Raw genomic sequence first — 14,130 nt, 5'->3', positions numbered from 1 at the left:
TTTACAGGTCTGATGGAACTTTTTGGGTGCTATGGGAAGTCGAATCCTCTGGTCTTTAGAAAAAGCTTTCATATAAATCTCTTTACACCCAATATTTGCGGCTATACTCCACCATGCACGACAAATCATCTTCGTTCTCAATAGAAAAATTAAAGTTGCAATTTGTTTTATTTTTGTATGCCAACGGTAAAGAATCGTATGGAAGTTTTATCCTCTCTGGCACATCAAACTTCAATCTTATAATGGTGGTTGAAGAGTTAATTATTGAGAAAGCTGCTTTCTCATCTGAGGAGACAATGCATATAATAGCCTTCTCAGCCATTAATGAAGGGAAGGTAGAAGGATGAATGAAGAGAATTTTAGGACAAGAGGAGTATTGATAGTTGAAGAGAAAAAATCCTAAAATATTACATAATAGTTATTGCTCATGATTGAGAAAAATAGAGGAAATTTTTCCTTCGATTCCACCATCAGATCACCGCGTCATTGAGAAGGAGAAGAGCATTTTTTAGGATTTATGAGGAAATACCATAGTTTTCCTCTATACAGCTGATGTGGAGGGGCCCAAATTCATTAATTGAGTTTTTTTTTGTCTAATCCACGGCGGGGAGAGGTTGAAGGGGCTACTCACACGAGGTTCTTCATATTGGGGCCTTGATATAATTTTCTCTATATTTAAAGACTTTATAGCAAAAAAAATTGTATTTCAATTAAATTAATTAAATCGGCAAAAGTTATTTGGGCTATAATAAAACATAGGACAAAATTTGAAAACAAACCCATTTTGAAACATATTTATAAAAAACAACTTATTCTCAACTTATTTGTCATAACCGATTCAGTTTCAGCCATGAGTTCGGTTTTGACGAAAAAAATTACCAAACTTGAAGCCCAGTGAAATTTTTCGTCAAAACCGTCGGTTTTGACAAATAAGATGCAGATAGAGAAAAAAAAACGTGCATAACCCTCTAATGCGAACTCCAACCTCTTCCCTCCTAAAATCTCTTCTCCAAAACCCATCACCACCATCATCATGTTCAGTCGAAACCCCATCCCGAGCTCATCAGCTCCATGCCCACCTCCTCAAATCCTCATCCCCCTCCGTCATCACCTCCATCTACTCTTCCCTCGGCCTCATCGACGAAGCCCTTCTCTCCTTCTCCTCTCTCCCCTCTCCTCCCCCTCAGTCCTACAAAACCCTCATCCGCTCCTCGACCTCCCACGGCCTCCACGCCCAGTCCGTCTCCCTCTTCATCAGATTCCGCGCCTCGGGTTTCGTACCCAACCACAACTTCTTCCCTTCAGTCCTCAAGTCCTGCGCTGCTCTCCGGGCGCGCAAGCTCGGCGAATCCCTTCATGGGTCTGTGGTTGTGCTGGGTCTGGATTCCGATCTCTACACCGGCAATGCCCTTATGAACATGTACTCTAAACTGGGCGGTTCCGGGGATGCCCACAAACTGTCCGATGAATTCGACGACAGTATTGTCAGGATGAGGAAGGTGTTTGATGAAATGCCTGTTAGGGATGTTGTTTCTTGGAATACTATGATTGCGGGTGTCGCCGAGAGCGGATTGTATGAGGAGGCTTTGTCGATGGTTAGAGAGATGGGCTTTGTTGGGTTGAAGCTGAATGCGTTCACTTTATCGACTGTTTTACCGATTTTTGCGGAGTCTGTGGATGTTTGTAAAGGGATGGAGATTCATGGGTATGCCATGAGAAATGGGTTTGATTCTGATGTTTTTATGGGGAGTAGTTTGGTTGATATGTACGCAAATTGTACACGAGCAGATTACTCTCTTAGAGTATTTGATTTGTTACCGAACCCTGATGCGATTGCGTGGAATTCTTTGATTGCAGGGTGTGTTCAGAATGGGATGTTCGATGAGGGGCTTAGTGTTTTTCGTAGGATGCTTTTAAACGAACTTAAACCTATGCCCGTGACTTTTTCAAGTATAATGCCAGCTTGTGCACACTTAACGACGTTGCGTCTAGGAAAGCAGCTTCATGGATACATAATCCGAGGAGGGTTTGAAGATAACGTGTTTGTGGCCAGTTCTCTGGTCGATATGTATGCCAAATGTGGAAATATATGTGTTGCTCGATCCATCTTTGACGACATGCATGTACCTGATACTGTTACATGGACAGCCATGATTATGGGATATGCATTGCATGGACCGGCTGACGAAGCTCTCTCTTTGTTCGAGAGGATGGCCCTGGAAAATGGAAAACCAAATTATGTGGCATTTATAGCAGTTTTGACTGCTTGTAGCCACGCTGGACTTGTTGATGAAGCACGTGCATATTTCGATAGAATGAGGAAAGATTACGGAATTACCCCGCATTTAGAGCATTATGCAGTAGTTGCAGATGTTCTTGGCCGTGCAGGGAAATTATCTGAAGCGTACGAGTTTATATCCAAAATGCATATTAAACCAACCGCAAGTGTGTGGTGCACGTTGTTGGGTGCATGTAGAATCCATAAAAACCTTGAATTAGCTGAGGAAGTGGCGGAGAAAATATTCGAGCTCGACCCTAAACATATGGGATCTCATGTCCTAATGTCGAATATTTACTCAGCTGCTGGTAATTGGAAAGAAGCAGCAAAGACGAGAGTGGCAATGAAGAGAAAAGGCTTAGAGAAGCAACCCGCTTCAAGCTGGATCGAAGTGAAGAACAAAGTTCACGCTTTTGTTGCTCATGATAAATCTCACCCTTGTTTCGATCAAATATGCCAGGCTTGGGAAGTTCTAGAAGAACAAATGAAGAGAGAAGGGTATGTAGCAAATACTGAGGATGTGCTTCATGATATCGACGAAGAGCATAAGAGAGAGCTTTTGTGTGGGCATAGTGAGAGGCTTGCCATAACATTTGGGATTATAAGTACTCCTCCAGGGACTACCATTAGAGTGACGAAGAATTTAAGGGTTTGTGTGGATTGTCACACCGCAACTAAGTTTATTTCGAAGATTGTTGGGAGGGAGATTGTTGTTAGAGATACAAATAGATTCCATCATTTTAGAGATGGCAAGTGTTCTTGTGGTGATTATTGGTAGGATTTTGAAAGCACGTCTCTTTACAGAAATCATCAGTCTTATAATGCTTGCTCAATAAGTTGCGAAAATTTCATATATGATTGAATTATCCTCGTTGTAATTGCATTTTTTTTTCTTCTTTGCTGTAAGTTGAACACATTTTTAACTTGGCAAGAGGGGTTCATTTTGGTGTAACCAACGTAAACTGGAGGAGTTGAGACACATCTCATTTTAGAGATTGAATAATATTCTCTTTATGTGCGTATTATCCATATATGATACCACCTTCTCTCCCTCAATTCAAATAGGAGAGCTGTAAAATGAAACTGAACTGAAATTGAACTGAATGATCGGTCAATAATAAGAGTCATATGACACAACACTGGAGCTTTGCAAACAGAGAATATGAAGGTGTGTAATCCCTCTCCAATTTGAAAAGGCAATACTTTTGTTTTCTTCAAACAGAGACTACACATGGAAACATACAAGAAACACACATCACAAGAATCCTCCTGAAGCTATACAAATTACCCAGTCCCCCAAATTATGTATCTACACGTCTCTCCCTTTACATCTATGATACGGTATAAAACTGAAACAAGTATAGAAATTAGTCAGACTCCTACAGTGCCCAAAAACTGGTTGTTTACAACATGAAAGCTACACCCCCTACTCCAAATACATCAGTTTTCAATAGATCCAAGCCAGTAAGAGATCTAACAGAAGAAAATCTTCAATCTCATTCTTTCGGCAAAACACAAATCTCAGATCACCTCCACATCCACTTCCATATAAGCGCATCGGACTCCGGAATTGCGTTCATCTCTCTTTACAATGCACCATGTAGAACAGCCTTGCGTAAGGCTTCAGTTGGCGAGATTACGGGGTTTGCGGAGGGCTGAGACATCAGTTTTAAACCACCTTGGTATGATTCTAGCAGCTGACGGGTACATATCCCTGTGAACATTTCGTAACTAGCGCTATATCTGCAAAACCCAAATTCCCTAAATCCTGAACGCTAATAAAACCAGTCCTTTCCTGATATTAAAAAGAAAAGTAATACCTTTTAAAGGCTTCTTTTCATCTGATAATTGAGTAACCATATAAATTGCCGCCCCCGCAATAGATGCAGGTAGCCTCCTGAAAAAAGAAGGGAGCATAGTCATTTGTTAATTATGAACCTCATAAGTGGGTTGGTTTGGCAGGAATGAAAGCGAAGTGAGGGATAATATATAGATTTATCTTTGGTAGGGGTTTTTAGAGGGGGAAGTAGAGTGAGGGGAGGTCAGGTCAGGGAGAGGACACTACAAAATGAACTAAGAAGTTAGAGAAGAATCCTCAATTTGGGAGGATGCAAGTGGAGAGAGAAAATGAATAACAAAAGTATGTGCCTCCTCTCCAACCAAACATGTGGTCCAAAGGGATATCCATCCCTCCACCTTCTTGCACCTCCCTTCACCTCACATTCCCTTCTCAAACCCCTACCAAACTGATATAGCTTCAATTGATATACAAAAAGGATGCAGTGTGTGATTACGACCTATATACACCTTAGATTGAGTTCTTCTAAGTTGCGAACAACCTCTCTTGCAGCTCTTGTAGCTCCATGGCACATGCCGAGCTTTGAACAAAATCGTCCCTGCAAGGTTCTCTTAAATTTTATTTGACAAATATACAATTACAAGTATAGAAAATTTGAAACTAGAGTCTAGCATAAGTTGTAATATACAACTACAAGTATAAAAAAATTGAAATAAGAAATTTACCATGAGCTGTGATGCCTTAGTGAAACCTGGTACCATTGGTTCACCAGCATCCTTAAATTGATCTAGGATAAATTGGCTCTCCTGGGCGATGTTATTGTCTGTAGCTCCCCCATCTCCAATACAAGCAGCACTAATTTAATCTTTTGTTTTAGATTAACTCAAAACAACATGAACTAGAATGTACTTAAATAAGCATGGAAAGGTAAAAGAGTAATCTTTGTCTTAAATTAACTCAAAACAACATACCCCTCAATGTTCGAGGTGCGTCGTCCGCTTTACATGCTAGGTATAAACATGCAGCGGCGAATTTAGTTGGATCCCTGCTTTGGCAGCCTCCGCTTACTTTCATATTTCTATAGATATCCTTGGCAGAGTCCTTTAAAAAATTGTTTAATTTAGAACCACAACTGAACAGACATTGAAACTTCGATGATCTTAGAGAAGTTAACAGAACAAGGAATTCATGAATGGAATTTGCACGGAGGGAGTTAGGAAATTTGTACCTTCATGCTTGATACAGCAGGCAACCGGTTACAAGCAAACAAAGTGATCAGAAACTAATCTTTTCGATAAAACACCATTCTTTTTGGATTAATTATATTCTTTTGGTTAATTATTATGAAACCACTCGAGGTTTGACCTACCATTTCATACCTCTTCTTCTTCACAAAGCTCCTCATTTATTTCAAATTCCTCTTTCAACATGTGTTACACGCAATTTTTAAACAAAATTAACAATGAAGACAATGGTAGGAGGGGTTATAATAAGAAAATAACAATTGGGGCATCCTAATAATTAATTAGACTTTGATGGTTTCGTAATAATTAGTTTTTTATTTTATTTTGTTCAAGAACACCATTTACCAAAATAAGATTTCTACAAAAGACCTTTTCTTTTAGCCAAGAACTCTCTGAAAAATCTTCTGAGATGCTATCAATGATGCATAGAACATGAAAGATGAAAAATTACGACGTTATCAAGAACAATACTATCAACTAGTCTAATAATCTGATGCATCAAGAACTCAAATTAAACATGAATACAAAACTCAGCAAAAATGAAGAAAATAACAGTTAAGCATCCTAGTAATTGATCAAACTCTGATGGTTTCATAATGATTAGTTATTTTATTTTTCAAGAACCCAATTTACCAAACAAGATTTCTGCAAAAACCCTTTTCTTTTTGCCAAGAACTCGCTGAAAAATCTTCAGAGATGCTATCAAGAGCGTATTGAAAATGAAAGATGAGGACTTGTGATATTATCAAGAACATTGGTATCAACTAGTCTAATAATCTGATGCGTCAATAACTCAAATTCAACATAAATATACAACTCAACGAAGATGAAGAAAATAACAGTGGGGCATCCTAATAATTGATCGAACTTTGATGATTTCATAATAATTAGGTTTTTATTTTTTTCAAGAACACAATTTATCAAAAATAATATTTCTACAAAAACCCTTTTCTTTTTGCCAAGAACTCACCGAACAATCTTCACAAATGCTATCAAGAACGCACTGAAAATAAAAAGATGAGGACTTGTGATGTTATCAAGAACAATGCTATCAACTAGTCTAATATCTGATGCATCAAGAATCTTCGGTAAATAGAGGAAGCCATTGCCAGTCTTATGAAGCCACTGCTCAGCGTCAATAAATGCTGCATCAGGATCTCTGAAAGAATCGCCAAACAAGAAATCAGTCTTCCTGAGAGACTGGACGGAACTAACATCCTTCACGAGGGGCGCATCTGTAATCAGCTGACGAAGGGCTTGATGTCCACCTTCCTTCACCACTTGGGCAACTTCTGTCGACGTGCCCGGAACAAACTGGGAAGCAAGTGGAATCGGCGAAAAATCATCAGACGTCGAATAATATTCGTCACGACGTCCATTCACCGCATGCGATGAAAAGGCTCCGGAAGGATATTCCACTGAAAACAAGCAGTTAAGTGTTTGTTAATTTCAGATATAAAAGGAAATTGAACTCATCTTACAAATCGGTAAGATAGAGTCATTGCCTTATAAAGGGTGAGACGATTTGGCCACATTGTGCGTTTATAAGATAGGGTATATCGACAATATATCCCTGCCTTATAAGGCACAATGCAGCGTCAAAACGCCCCCTTTATTTTGAGATATGGTTTTGACCAAGCAAAACCTATCCTTAAAGCGTCGATCCTCACCAAGGAGAATCAAGGCTCTTCCCGATTGCCTCACCAAGGAGAACAACGTGGGGTAAAAGGACCAATTTACAAATTTTCAGAAAAAAGAGGGTTAATTTGTAAAATTTCTATTTTTAAAGCGTCGATCCTCACCAAGGAGAATCAAGGCTCTTCGCGATTGCCTCACCAATGAGAACAATGTGGGGGAAAAGGACCAATTTGCAAATTTTCAGAAAAAAGAGGGCTAATTTGTAAAATTTCGAATATGCGATGTTATCAAGAACAATGCTATCAACTAGTCTAATATCTGATGCATCAAGAACTCAAATTCAGCATGAATACAAAGGAAAGAAACACAAAACTCAATGAAGATGAAGCAAAATGAAACACACCTGTCTCCAATGCTATTAATTAGCCTATAAATCTCATCGTCAAGGTCGACCTGAATCATTGTAGCAACCTCAGGAGCTACAGGGACATTGTTCAGATCATCATCACCAAGCATCCTCTACAATTCTTTCCTCAAGAACTAAACCGCACTTTGAACAGATGTCTTCAATGCGGATAAAATCTGTTCAGAGTGCGGTTTAGTTCTTGAGGAAAGAATTGTCTTCAATGCTGAGAGGATGCTTGGTGATGATGATCCGAACAATGTCTCTGTTGTTCCTGAGGTTGCTGCAATGATTCAGATCGACCTTGATGATGAGATTTCTAGGCTAATTGATAGCATTGGAGACAGGTGTGTTTCATTTTGCTTCATCTTCATTGAGTTTTATGTTTCTTTCCTTTGTATTCATGCTGAATTTGATTTCTTGATGCATCAGATATTAGACTAGTTGATAGCATTGTTCTTGATAACATCAAAAGTCCTCATCTTTCATTTTCAGTGCATTCTTGATAGCTTCTGTGAAGATTGTTCGGCGAGTTCTTGGCAAAAAGAAAAGGGTTTTTGTAGAAATCTTGTTTTGGTAAATTGTGTTCTCGAAAAAAATAAAATAAAAACCTAATTATTATGAAACCATCAAAGTTCGGTCAATTATTAGGATGCCCAACTGTTATTTTCTTCATCATCGTTGAGTTTTATATTCATGCTGAATTTGAGTTATTGACGTATCAGATTATTAGACTGATAGCATTGTTCTTGATAATATCACAAGTCCTCTTCTTTCATTTTTCAATATGCTCTTGATAGCATCTCCGAAGATTTTTCAGCGAGTTCTTGGCAAAAAGAAAAAGGTTTTTATAGAAATCTTGTTTGGTAAATTGGGTTCTTGAAAAATAAAATAAAATAACTAATCGTTATGTAACCATCAGAGTTTGATCAATTACTAGGATGTTTAATTGTTATTTTCTTCATTTTCGCTGAGTTTTGTATTCATGTTGAATTTGAGTTCTTGATGCATCAGATTATTAGACTAGTTGATAGCACTGTTCTTAATAACGTCGTAATTTTTCATCTTTCATGTTCTATGCATCCGTGATAGCATCTCAGAAGTTTTTTTAGAGTTCTTGGCTAAAAGAAAAGGGCTTTTGTAGAAATCTTATTTTGGTAAATGAGGTTCTTGAAAAAACTAAAATAAAAAACTAATTATTACGAAACCATCAGAGTCTAATTAATTATTAGGATGCCCCAATTGTTATTTTCTTATTATAACCCCTCCTACCATTATCTTCATTGTTAATTTTGTTTAAAAATTGCGTGTAACACACGTTGAAAGAGGAATTTAAAATAAATGAGGAGCTTTGTGAAGAAGAGGTATGAAATGGTAGGTCAAACCTCGAGTGCTTTCATAATAATTAACCAAAAGAATATAATTAATCCAAAAAGAACGGTGTTTTATCGAAAAGATTAGTTTCTGATCACTTTGTTTGCTTGTAACCGGTTGCCTGCTGTATCACGCATGAAGGTACAAATTTCCTAACTCCCTCCATGCAAATTCCATTCATGAATTCCTTGTTCTGTTAACTTCTCTAAGATCATCGTAAGTTTCAATGTCTGTTCAGTTGTGGTTCTAAATTAAACAATTTTTTAAAGGACTCTGCCAAGGATAACTATAGAAATATGAAAGTAATCGGAGGCTGCCAAAGTAGGGATCCAACTAAATTTGTCGCTGCATGTTTATACCTAGCATGTAAATCGGACGAGACACCTCGAACATTGAGGGTTATGCTGCTTTGAGTTAATTTAAGACAAAGATTACTCTTTTACCTTTCCATGCTTATTTGAGTACATTTTAGTTCATGTTCTATATTCTTCTTTGTCCTTCTTAGGCTAAGATGTAATGTCTTCTTTAGCAACTAGTGAACATAGATCAATATCACTATGGAGTCTTCCTCATGAAGGCACGAGTTCTGCATAATCAAAGCAGTTCGAGAAGACGAACAAGAAGAAGAAAGAGGGAAGTGATATTTTGCCACCTTGCTTATAGTATAGTCTCATTGATGGGTAATTGTGAAGTTAAAAGACTTTTGATTCTTGTGTATACATGTTTGTCATTATGACCCAACTAAATTAGTTATTTTGTATATGTATATATTAATTACAGTTGAGAAAATTGACACTCTAATAGTAAATTCTATAGTGAAATCATATCAAAGCCCACGAGGTCAAACTTCACACTTGTTATGAATTTGGTTCTAGATGAGAATATCATATTTACAAATAAAAACGTGCATCAAGAAGAAAAGTATTATGTTTTCTATTTCCGTTTAATCAAATGAAATATATAATCAAATAATTCCCAAACTTACTAAAAACATAAGTCAAACACATATCTAAGGAGAAATTAACTGTCATAAATCCAATTATGGCATTTCCTAAATTCCTTGAGAATATATGGTGCTCATCATTGTGAAGACAAAGAAAACTATCAATAAGAACTTAAACAAACACATCTAACTGTGATGCATACAAGCAAGAAAATAAATAGAGAATGAAATGTTTAGTACAACCTAGCCCCAAGACAATATCCATGCTCTTGACCTTGCACCACGTTGATATACCATTTGAACTTTTAGTATGTTTATTCTGTCTTTAGAACATTCAAGATATTCACATGGTTCCTTCTATCATATTAATGCTAAAATACCAACTCAAGATACTAAAGATGAAGGATCTGTCTGAGTTCCTTCAATAAAACTAAAGTGTCCAAAGTATATCAATATTGTACGTAAACATATATTCACAGGTTCTAAGTATATTTGACATTGTATTAAAAATGTACGATCCCTCATGTAAGCATAGTGTTAAATAAATGAGACACGATAGAATAACATGCACATAATGAATGACAAGTGTAACACAGTTTGAAATGTATCATCCCAAACTTACTAAAAACTTAGTAGAAATACTCACCTTAGAAAGAAACTTGTTAAGAGCGACAAATTCTGCAAGAAAAGACCAATAAAATTACATAAACAGGGACAATTTTCTAGTAGCTTCACAACAACAGGCATTCATACGTTTTAAGGGTCGTGTTCAACAATAGAACACATATAAGTTAATGTAGCAGTAATAAACTTTAACTAATCAAAATTGCATAAAGAAGAAGCTAACTAAATGCAAGCAAAGAATAATTAAAAAAAAAACTAAAACACCAAAATTTTCCGAAGAGAATAAATCTCAATCCACCTTCAACATAGTCCCATTCATATCAAAATCATACATCCTGCAAAAACAAAGAGCCATTTTAAAAAACATATCAACGCTATAAACCCTAAAAAGAACGATCGATCAAGAGACCGAACCTGCTCATTTGCTGAACGATAGAGAGGGGGATTCGAAGGTTTCCCACCGCCAGAGCTCTCTGATCGCCAAAATTCAAATCAAATCAAGGGGAAAAACAAGATTTTAGGGTTTTAGGATTAGGGCTAAAAGTTGAAGCAAAGAGATAAAGAAGGACCTGGAGCTAGGGGTGTTATCGGAGCGGATACGGTTCGGATATGACATTTACCATATCCATATCCGCTTTTTATAAACGGATACAGATCATCTTCGGTAAGAAAAAACCTTAACCATATCCGCACTTATCGGAAACGGATACGGTTCGGATATTTGAGAATCGAATCGGATATGATCACGGATATAAACGGATATTCAACAAATAGAATTAATTAACCCTCTGGCTAGATTTCATTAAGTTTATTAAGTAACCCTCTGGCTAGATTTCATTCAAAATTACCACAATAGCATAGTTAAACTCATGGAATATATATAATTAAAGTCAGTAATCACTGTACCTGCAATACTGGGCCCAAGTGCAACTATACAAGCACCTGTTAATGTAGCTAGGTCAACCACCTGATACATTTCAATATATCAGTGTCAACAAAATGATCTCTCTCTTCTGTTCGAATCCACTGCCGGCACTGCCAGAACCACAAGTTTTGAATAGCATTTGAGTGCCTGAGGCCTGAGGGAATCCTGAGACCTGGAGAAGCACAAGAATAATTGGGTAAAAAGCCTTGGAAATGTAAGAAGTCAAGAAAATTTGGTGTTGCCCTTATTCCGCCACTTGCAAATTTGGAACACTAGCAATGGTGTTACGGAGAACAAGGGGGAAACTAGTACATTATTTATGAAAATTTAGAAATTTAAAGAAAAACATATGAATATTCAGGTCGTTTGCAGACATGATAAACAAAATCAAAGTAGCAAGAACAGAATCTTATAATCTCTACGAACTCATTAGAAAATTAACCGACAGTCCACTATCAATTGTGCAAAATAAATAATAATAATAATAATAATAATAATAATAATAATAATAATAAAACTGCGCTCCCTAAGAAAAAAAAGGGAATTTTCCAAAAAAAACTTCACACCTAATACTAAGTATAGCACCAAAATCAATAATCAAAAAAGGCAAAAATTAAGGGAAAACATCTTAAAATTTTACACCATCAAACAAATAAAACAACACATTAAGGTCACTTTCAATATATCAATAAAAACAAACAACGTAGCATCAACAAACGCCTAATCTGCCAGTGACCCACCAAAAATGTTGGGATAAAAGCAACCCAATATTTCACCTTTTTTTTTTGAAAATTCTGTCACCTGATACAGACTACAAAGCATTGCACAAAACATCATCCAAAGGGTAAAAAATTAAATATATTTCATATAAAAGCACCCATTAAGGTCACTACCATGTAACAGTCAAAAACAACATAGCATGAACAAAAGCTTAATCCACCAATGACCCACTGAAACATTTATGGTGTGTTTGGGAGTTTACTTAGGGAAGGGAAGGAAGGGGAAGGAAGGGGAATTTTTCCCCTTCCTTCCCTTTCCCTCCATTACACCCCAATTTGGGGTGTAAGAATTTGGGCCAAATTTCCCCTCCATTCCCCTCCTCTACCCTCCAAAATAAAACTCCCAAACAAGATTAAAATAAAATTTCCCTTCCCTTCCCCCTCTCTACCCTCCATCCAAACAGGCCATTAGGTAAAAAGGAGCAACCCATTTCAAACATCCCCCAACAAAACAGACAATTCACCAATTTCTCAAAAATTCATCACCTGATACAGAGCATAGCAGCCGGTGAGCTGAATCCTAGCAGCAACGGAACTACCGCACAAAGACGACCACATGGGCAAGAGATGTTGAACGCAGGCAGCGCAATCGCTGCTGCTGAGATCTTCCCTGCACTGAAACAACCCAGAAATCTGCTGCCCAGTTGAAGAAGACGATGTCTTGAAGAACTTGGAGCTCGCTGACTGAGCAATGAGAGCTGAGGAGAGGGCTGATAGGGCTTGTTGGGATGCGGGCCCCCTGCTGCCGCCGCCATTGCTGGCGCAACCCATGTAGATGAGAGCGAAGAGGTCGGCGGATGAGACTGGGTTGAGGAGGAGAGAGAAAAGGAGGAGGAATATGATTGAGGTTTTCGAAATGCACATTTAATTCTAGGGTTTGATTGATTTTGCTCTCTCTCTCTCCCCCTCCCCTTTCTCTTCTCTCTGAGGATGATGGTCCTCTCTCTCTCTCTCTCTCTCTCTCTCTGTAGTGGTTTTACTAGCTTTTTTATTTTCTTTGCGAAAGGAGTTAAGAGACTGGAGTGGAGAATCGTCGAGAATTGGAGATGGAGTGGAGCACTGAAGGCGACCTGAGGGTGAGGGCCTAGGGTTTTTTTTTTTTTTACTTTTGGTTTTGAGTTAGCGGGTTTGTAACTATAAATTTGGGACCCAGTTACCTGAATCACTATTACATTGCGGATATCCGTATCCGCAACACTCATATCTGTTATCGAATCCGTATCCGAAAAAAAATCCGAAACCAGATCCGTATCCGTTACCGTATCCGCCTGGTTTTAAAATTAGCCTAACATATCCGTATCCGTTCGGATACGGATGCGGATCGGTTCGGATATATCCAAACCGTTTGGCACCCCTACCTGGAGCTGGGTAGCGGTGATGTTACCGGTGTTGTTGGAGTCAACTCGCTGGAACCATTTCCCTCCCCAGACTACTCGGATTCAGATTTTGGTTTTGAGTTCAGATGACAGCGTTTTATAAAGAGCTTTGCTACAGGGACCCAAAATATGGGACCAATAAAGGGGACAAGTGAGGTGTCCCCTTCCTATTGGATAATGAGTTGGCCATCATTAATAATGGCCAACTCATTATCCAATAGGAGGGGAACACCTCACTTGTCCCCTTTATTGGTCCCATATTTTGGGTCCTTAAAGAATTTTTCTTTTATAAATGTAGGGTTCGGAGGTGATGTTTTTCTTATTAGCACGAAACAGGTATGTATGCCTCCGGTTTAAATTTAGTTAGCACACGAAACGAAACAGGTATGCCTTCGGTTTAAATTTAGTTAGCACACCAAACAAACATAACTTCTACCAATATCATAATACAACATAAAATAATGCAAATCCTAAAGTTATATGAACTCTCCTTATCCCCCTCCGGCCGACCGTCCCTCAATTAGTTGTAAACTATTCTAGAATTCTAACCACCATAACAAACTTTGAATAGAATTTGAATAGGATTAGGATAGTTCAAACTTTGAAGTTATTTAATTAGAATTAGAATAAATCATTAAATACAATTTATAAATTAAAATTTGATTAGTGATAGGATAGTTCAAACTTTATAGGAGTATATTTGTCTACCAAAAGTTTTTTTCTTGTGCTTTTAAAAGGGAGTACGTAG

At 37.7% G+C, this 14,130-nt stretch overlaps 3 protein-coding genes across 14 annotated transcripts; 1 reads left to right on the top strand and 2 right to left on the bottom strand.

Moving 5' to 3' along the window:
• Positions 952-3,296, top strand: LOC109825854 (putative pentatricopeptide repeat-containing protein At3g23330). Its single transcript, XM_020392758.1, has one exon. It carries the CDS (start codon positions 972-974, stop codon positions 3,054-3,056), a length of 2,085 nt encoding a protein of 694 aa, XP_020248347.1. The 5' UTR covers positions 952-971; the 3' UTR covers positions 3,057-3,296.
• On the bottom strand, positions 3,440-11,282 carry LOC109826019 (transcription initiation factor IIB-like). 12 transcript variants are annotated; one of them, XR_002243164.1, is made up of 7 exons: positions 11,209-11,274; positions 10,717-10,775; positions 10,601-10,637; positions 7,293-10,356; positions 4,586-6,403; positions 4,099-4,175; positions 3,440-4,021 (listed from the first exon to the last, which is right to left on the bottom strand). XR_002243164.1 is itself a non-coding variant. In XM_020392969.1 (6 exons), the coding sequence occupies exons 2-6, from the start codon at positions 10,722-10,724 to the stop codon at positions 3,969-3,971; spliced, it is 264 nt and encodes an 87-aa protein (XP_020248558.1). In that variant the 5' UTR covers positions 10,725-10,775; positions 11,209-11,274; the 3' UTR covers positions 3,440-3,968. The 12 variants fall into 12 exon arrangements, 3 of the variants coding, with proteins under 3 accessions (XP_020248558.1, XP_020248556.1, XP_020248557.1); XR_002243161.1 differs by having other exon boundaries at positions 7,293-10,637; XR_002243159.1 differs by having other exon boundaries at positions 4,576-4,674; positions 4,802-6,403; positions 7,293-10,637; positions 10,717-11,269.
• Positions 11,280-12,777, bottom strand: LOC109826940 (cysteine-rich repeat secretory protein 11-like). Its single transcript, XM_020393950.1, has 2 exons — positions 12,493-12,777; positions 11,280-11,399 (listed from the first exon to the last, which is right to left on the bottom strand). Exons 1-2 carry the CDS (start codon positions 12,775-12,777, stop codon positions 11,280-11,282), a joined length of 405 nt encoding a protein of 134 aa, XP_020249539.1.

The sequence above is a fragment of the Asparagus officinalis genome, chromosome 10 (genome assembly GCF_001876935.1).
Source record: "Asparagus officinalis chromosome 10, Aspof.V1, whole genome shotgun sequence".
NCBI lineage: Eukaryota > Viridiplantae > Streptophyta > Magnoliopsida > Asparagales > Asparagaceae > Asparagus > Asparagus officinalis.
The sequence above is the reverse complement of the archived record's forward strand: the minus strand, read 5'-3'. Positions and strand labels throughout refer to the sequence as shown.

Coding starts and splice junctions, on each gene's coding strand:
- LOC109825854 (XM_020392758.1), top strand. CDS start 972: ATGCGAACTCCAACCTCTTCCCTCCTAAAATCTCTTCTCCAAAACCCA.
- LOC109826940 (XM_020393950.1), bottom strand. CDS start 12,777: ATGGGTTGCGCCAGCAATGGCGGCGGCAGCAGGGGGCCCGCATCCCAA. Junction 11,400..12,492: donor GCTGCTATGCTCTGTATCAG/GTGATGAATTTT, acceptor GTGCTTCTCCAG/GTCTCAGGATTCCCTCAGGC.
- LOC109826019 (XM_020392967.1), bottom strand. CDS start 11,278: ATGTATCAGGTGGTTGACCTAGCTACATTAACAGGTGCTTGTATAGTT. Junction 10,357..11,208: donor ACTTGGGCCCAGTATTGCAG/GTACAGTGATTA, acceptor CTTTTCTTGCAG/AATTTGTCGCTCTTAACAAG. Junction 4,675..10,324: donor TTAACAAGTTTCTTTCTAAG/GTGAGTATTTCT, acceptor AGAACCTTGCAG/GGACGATTTTGTTCAAAGCT.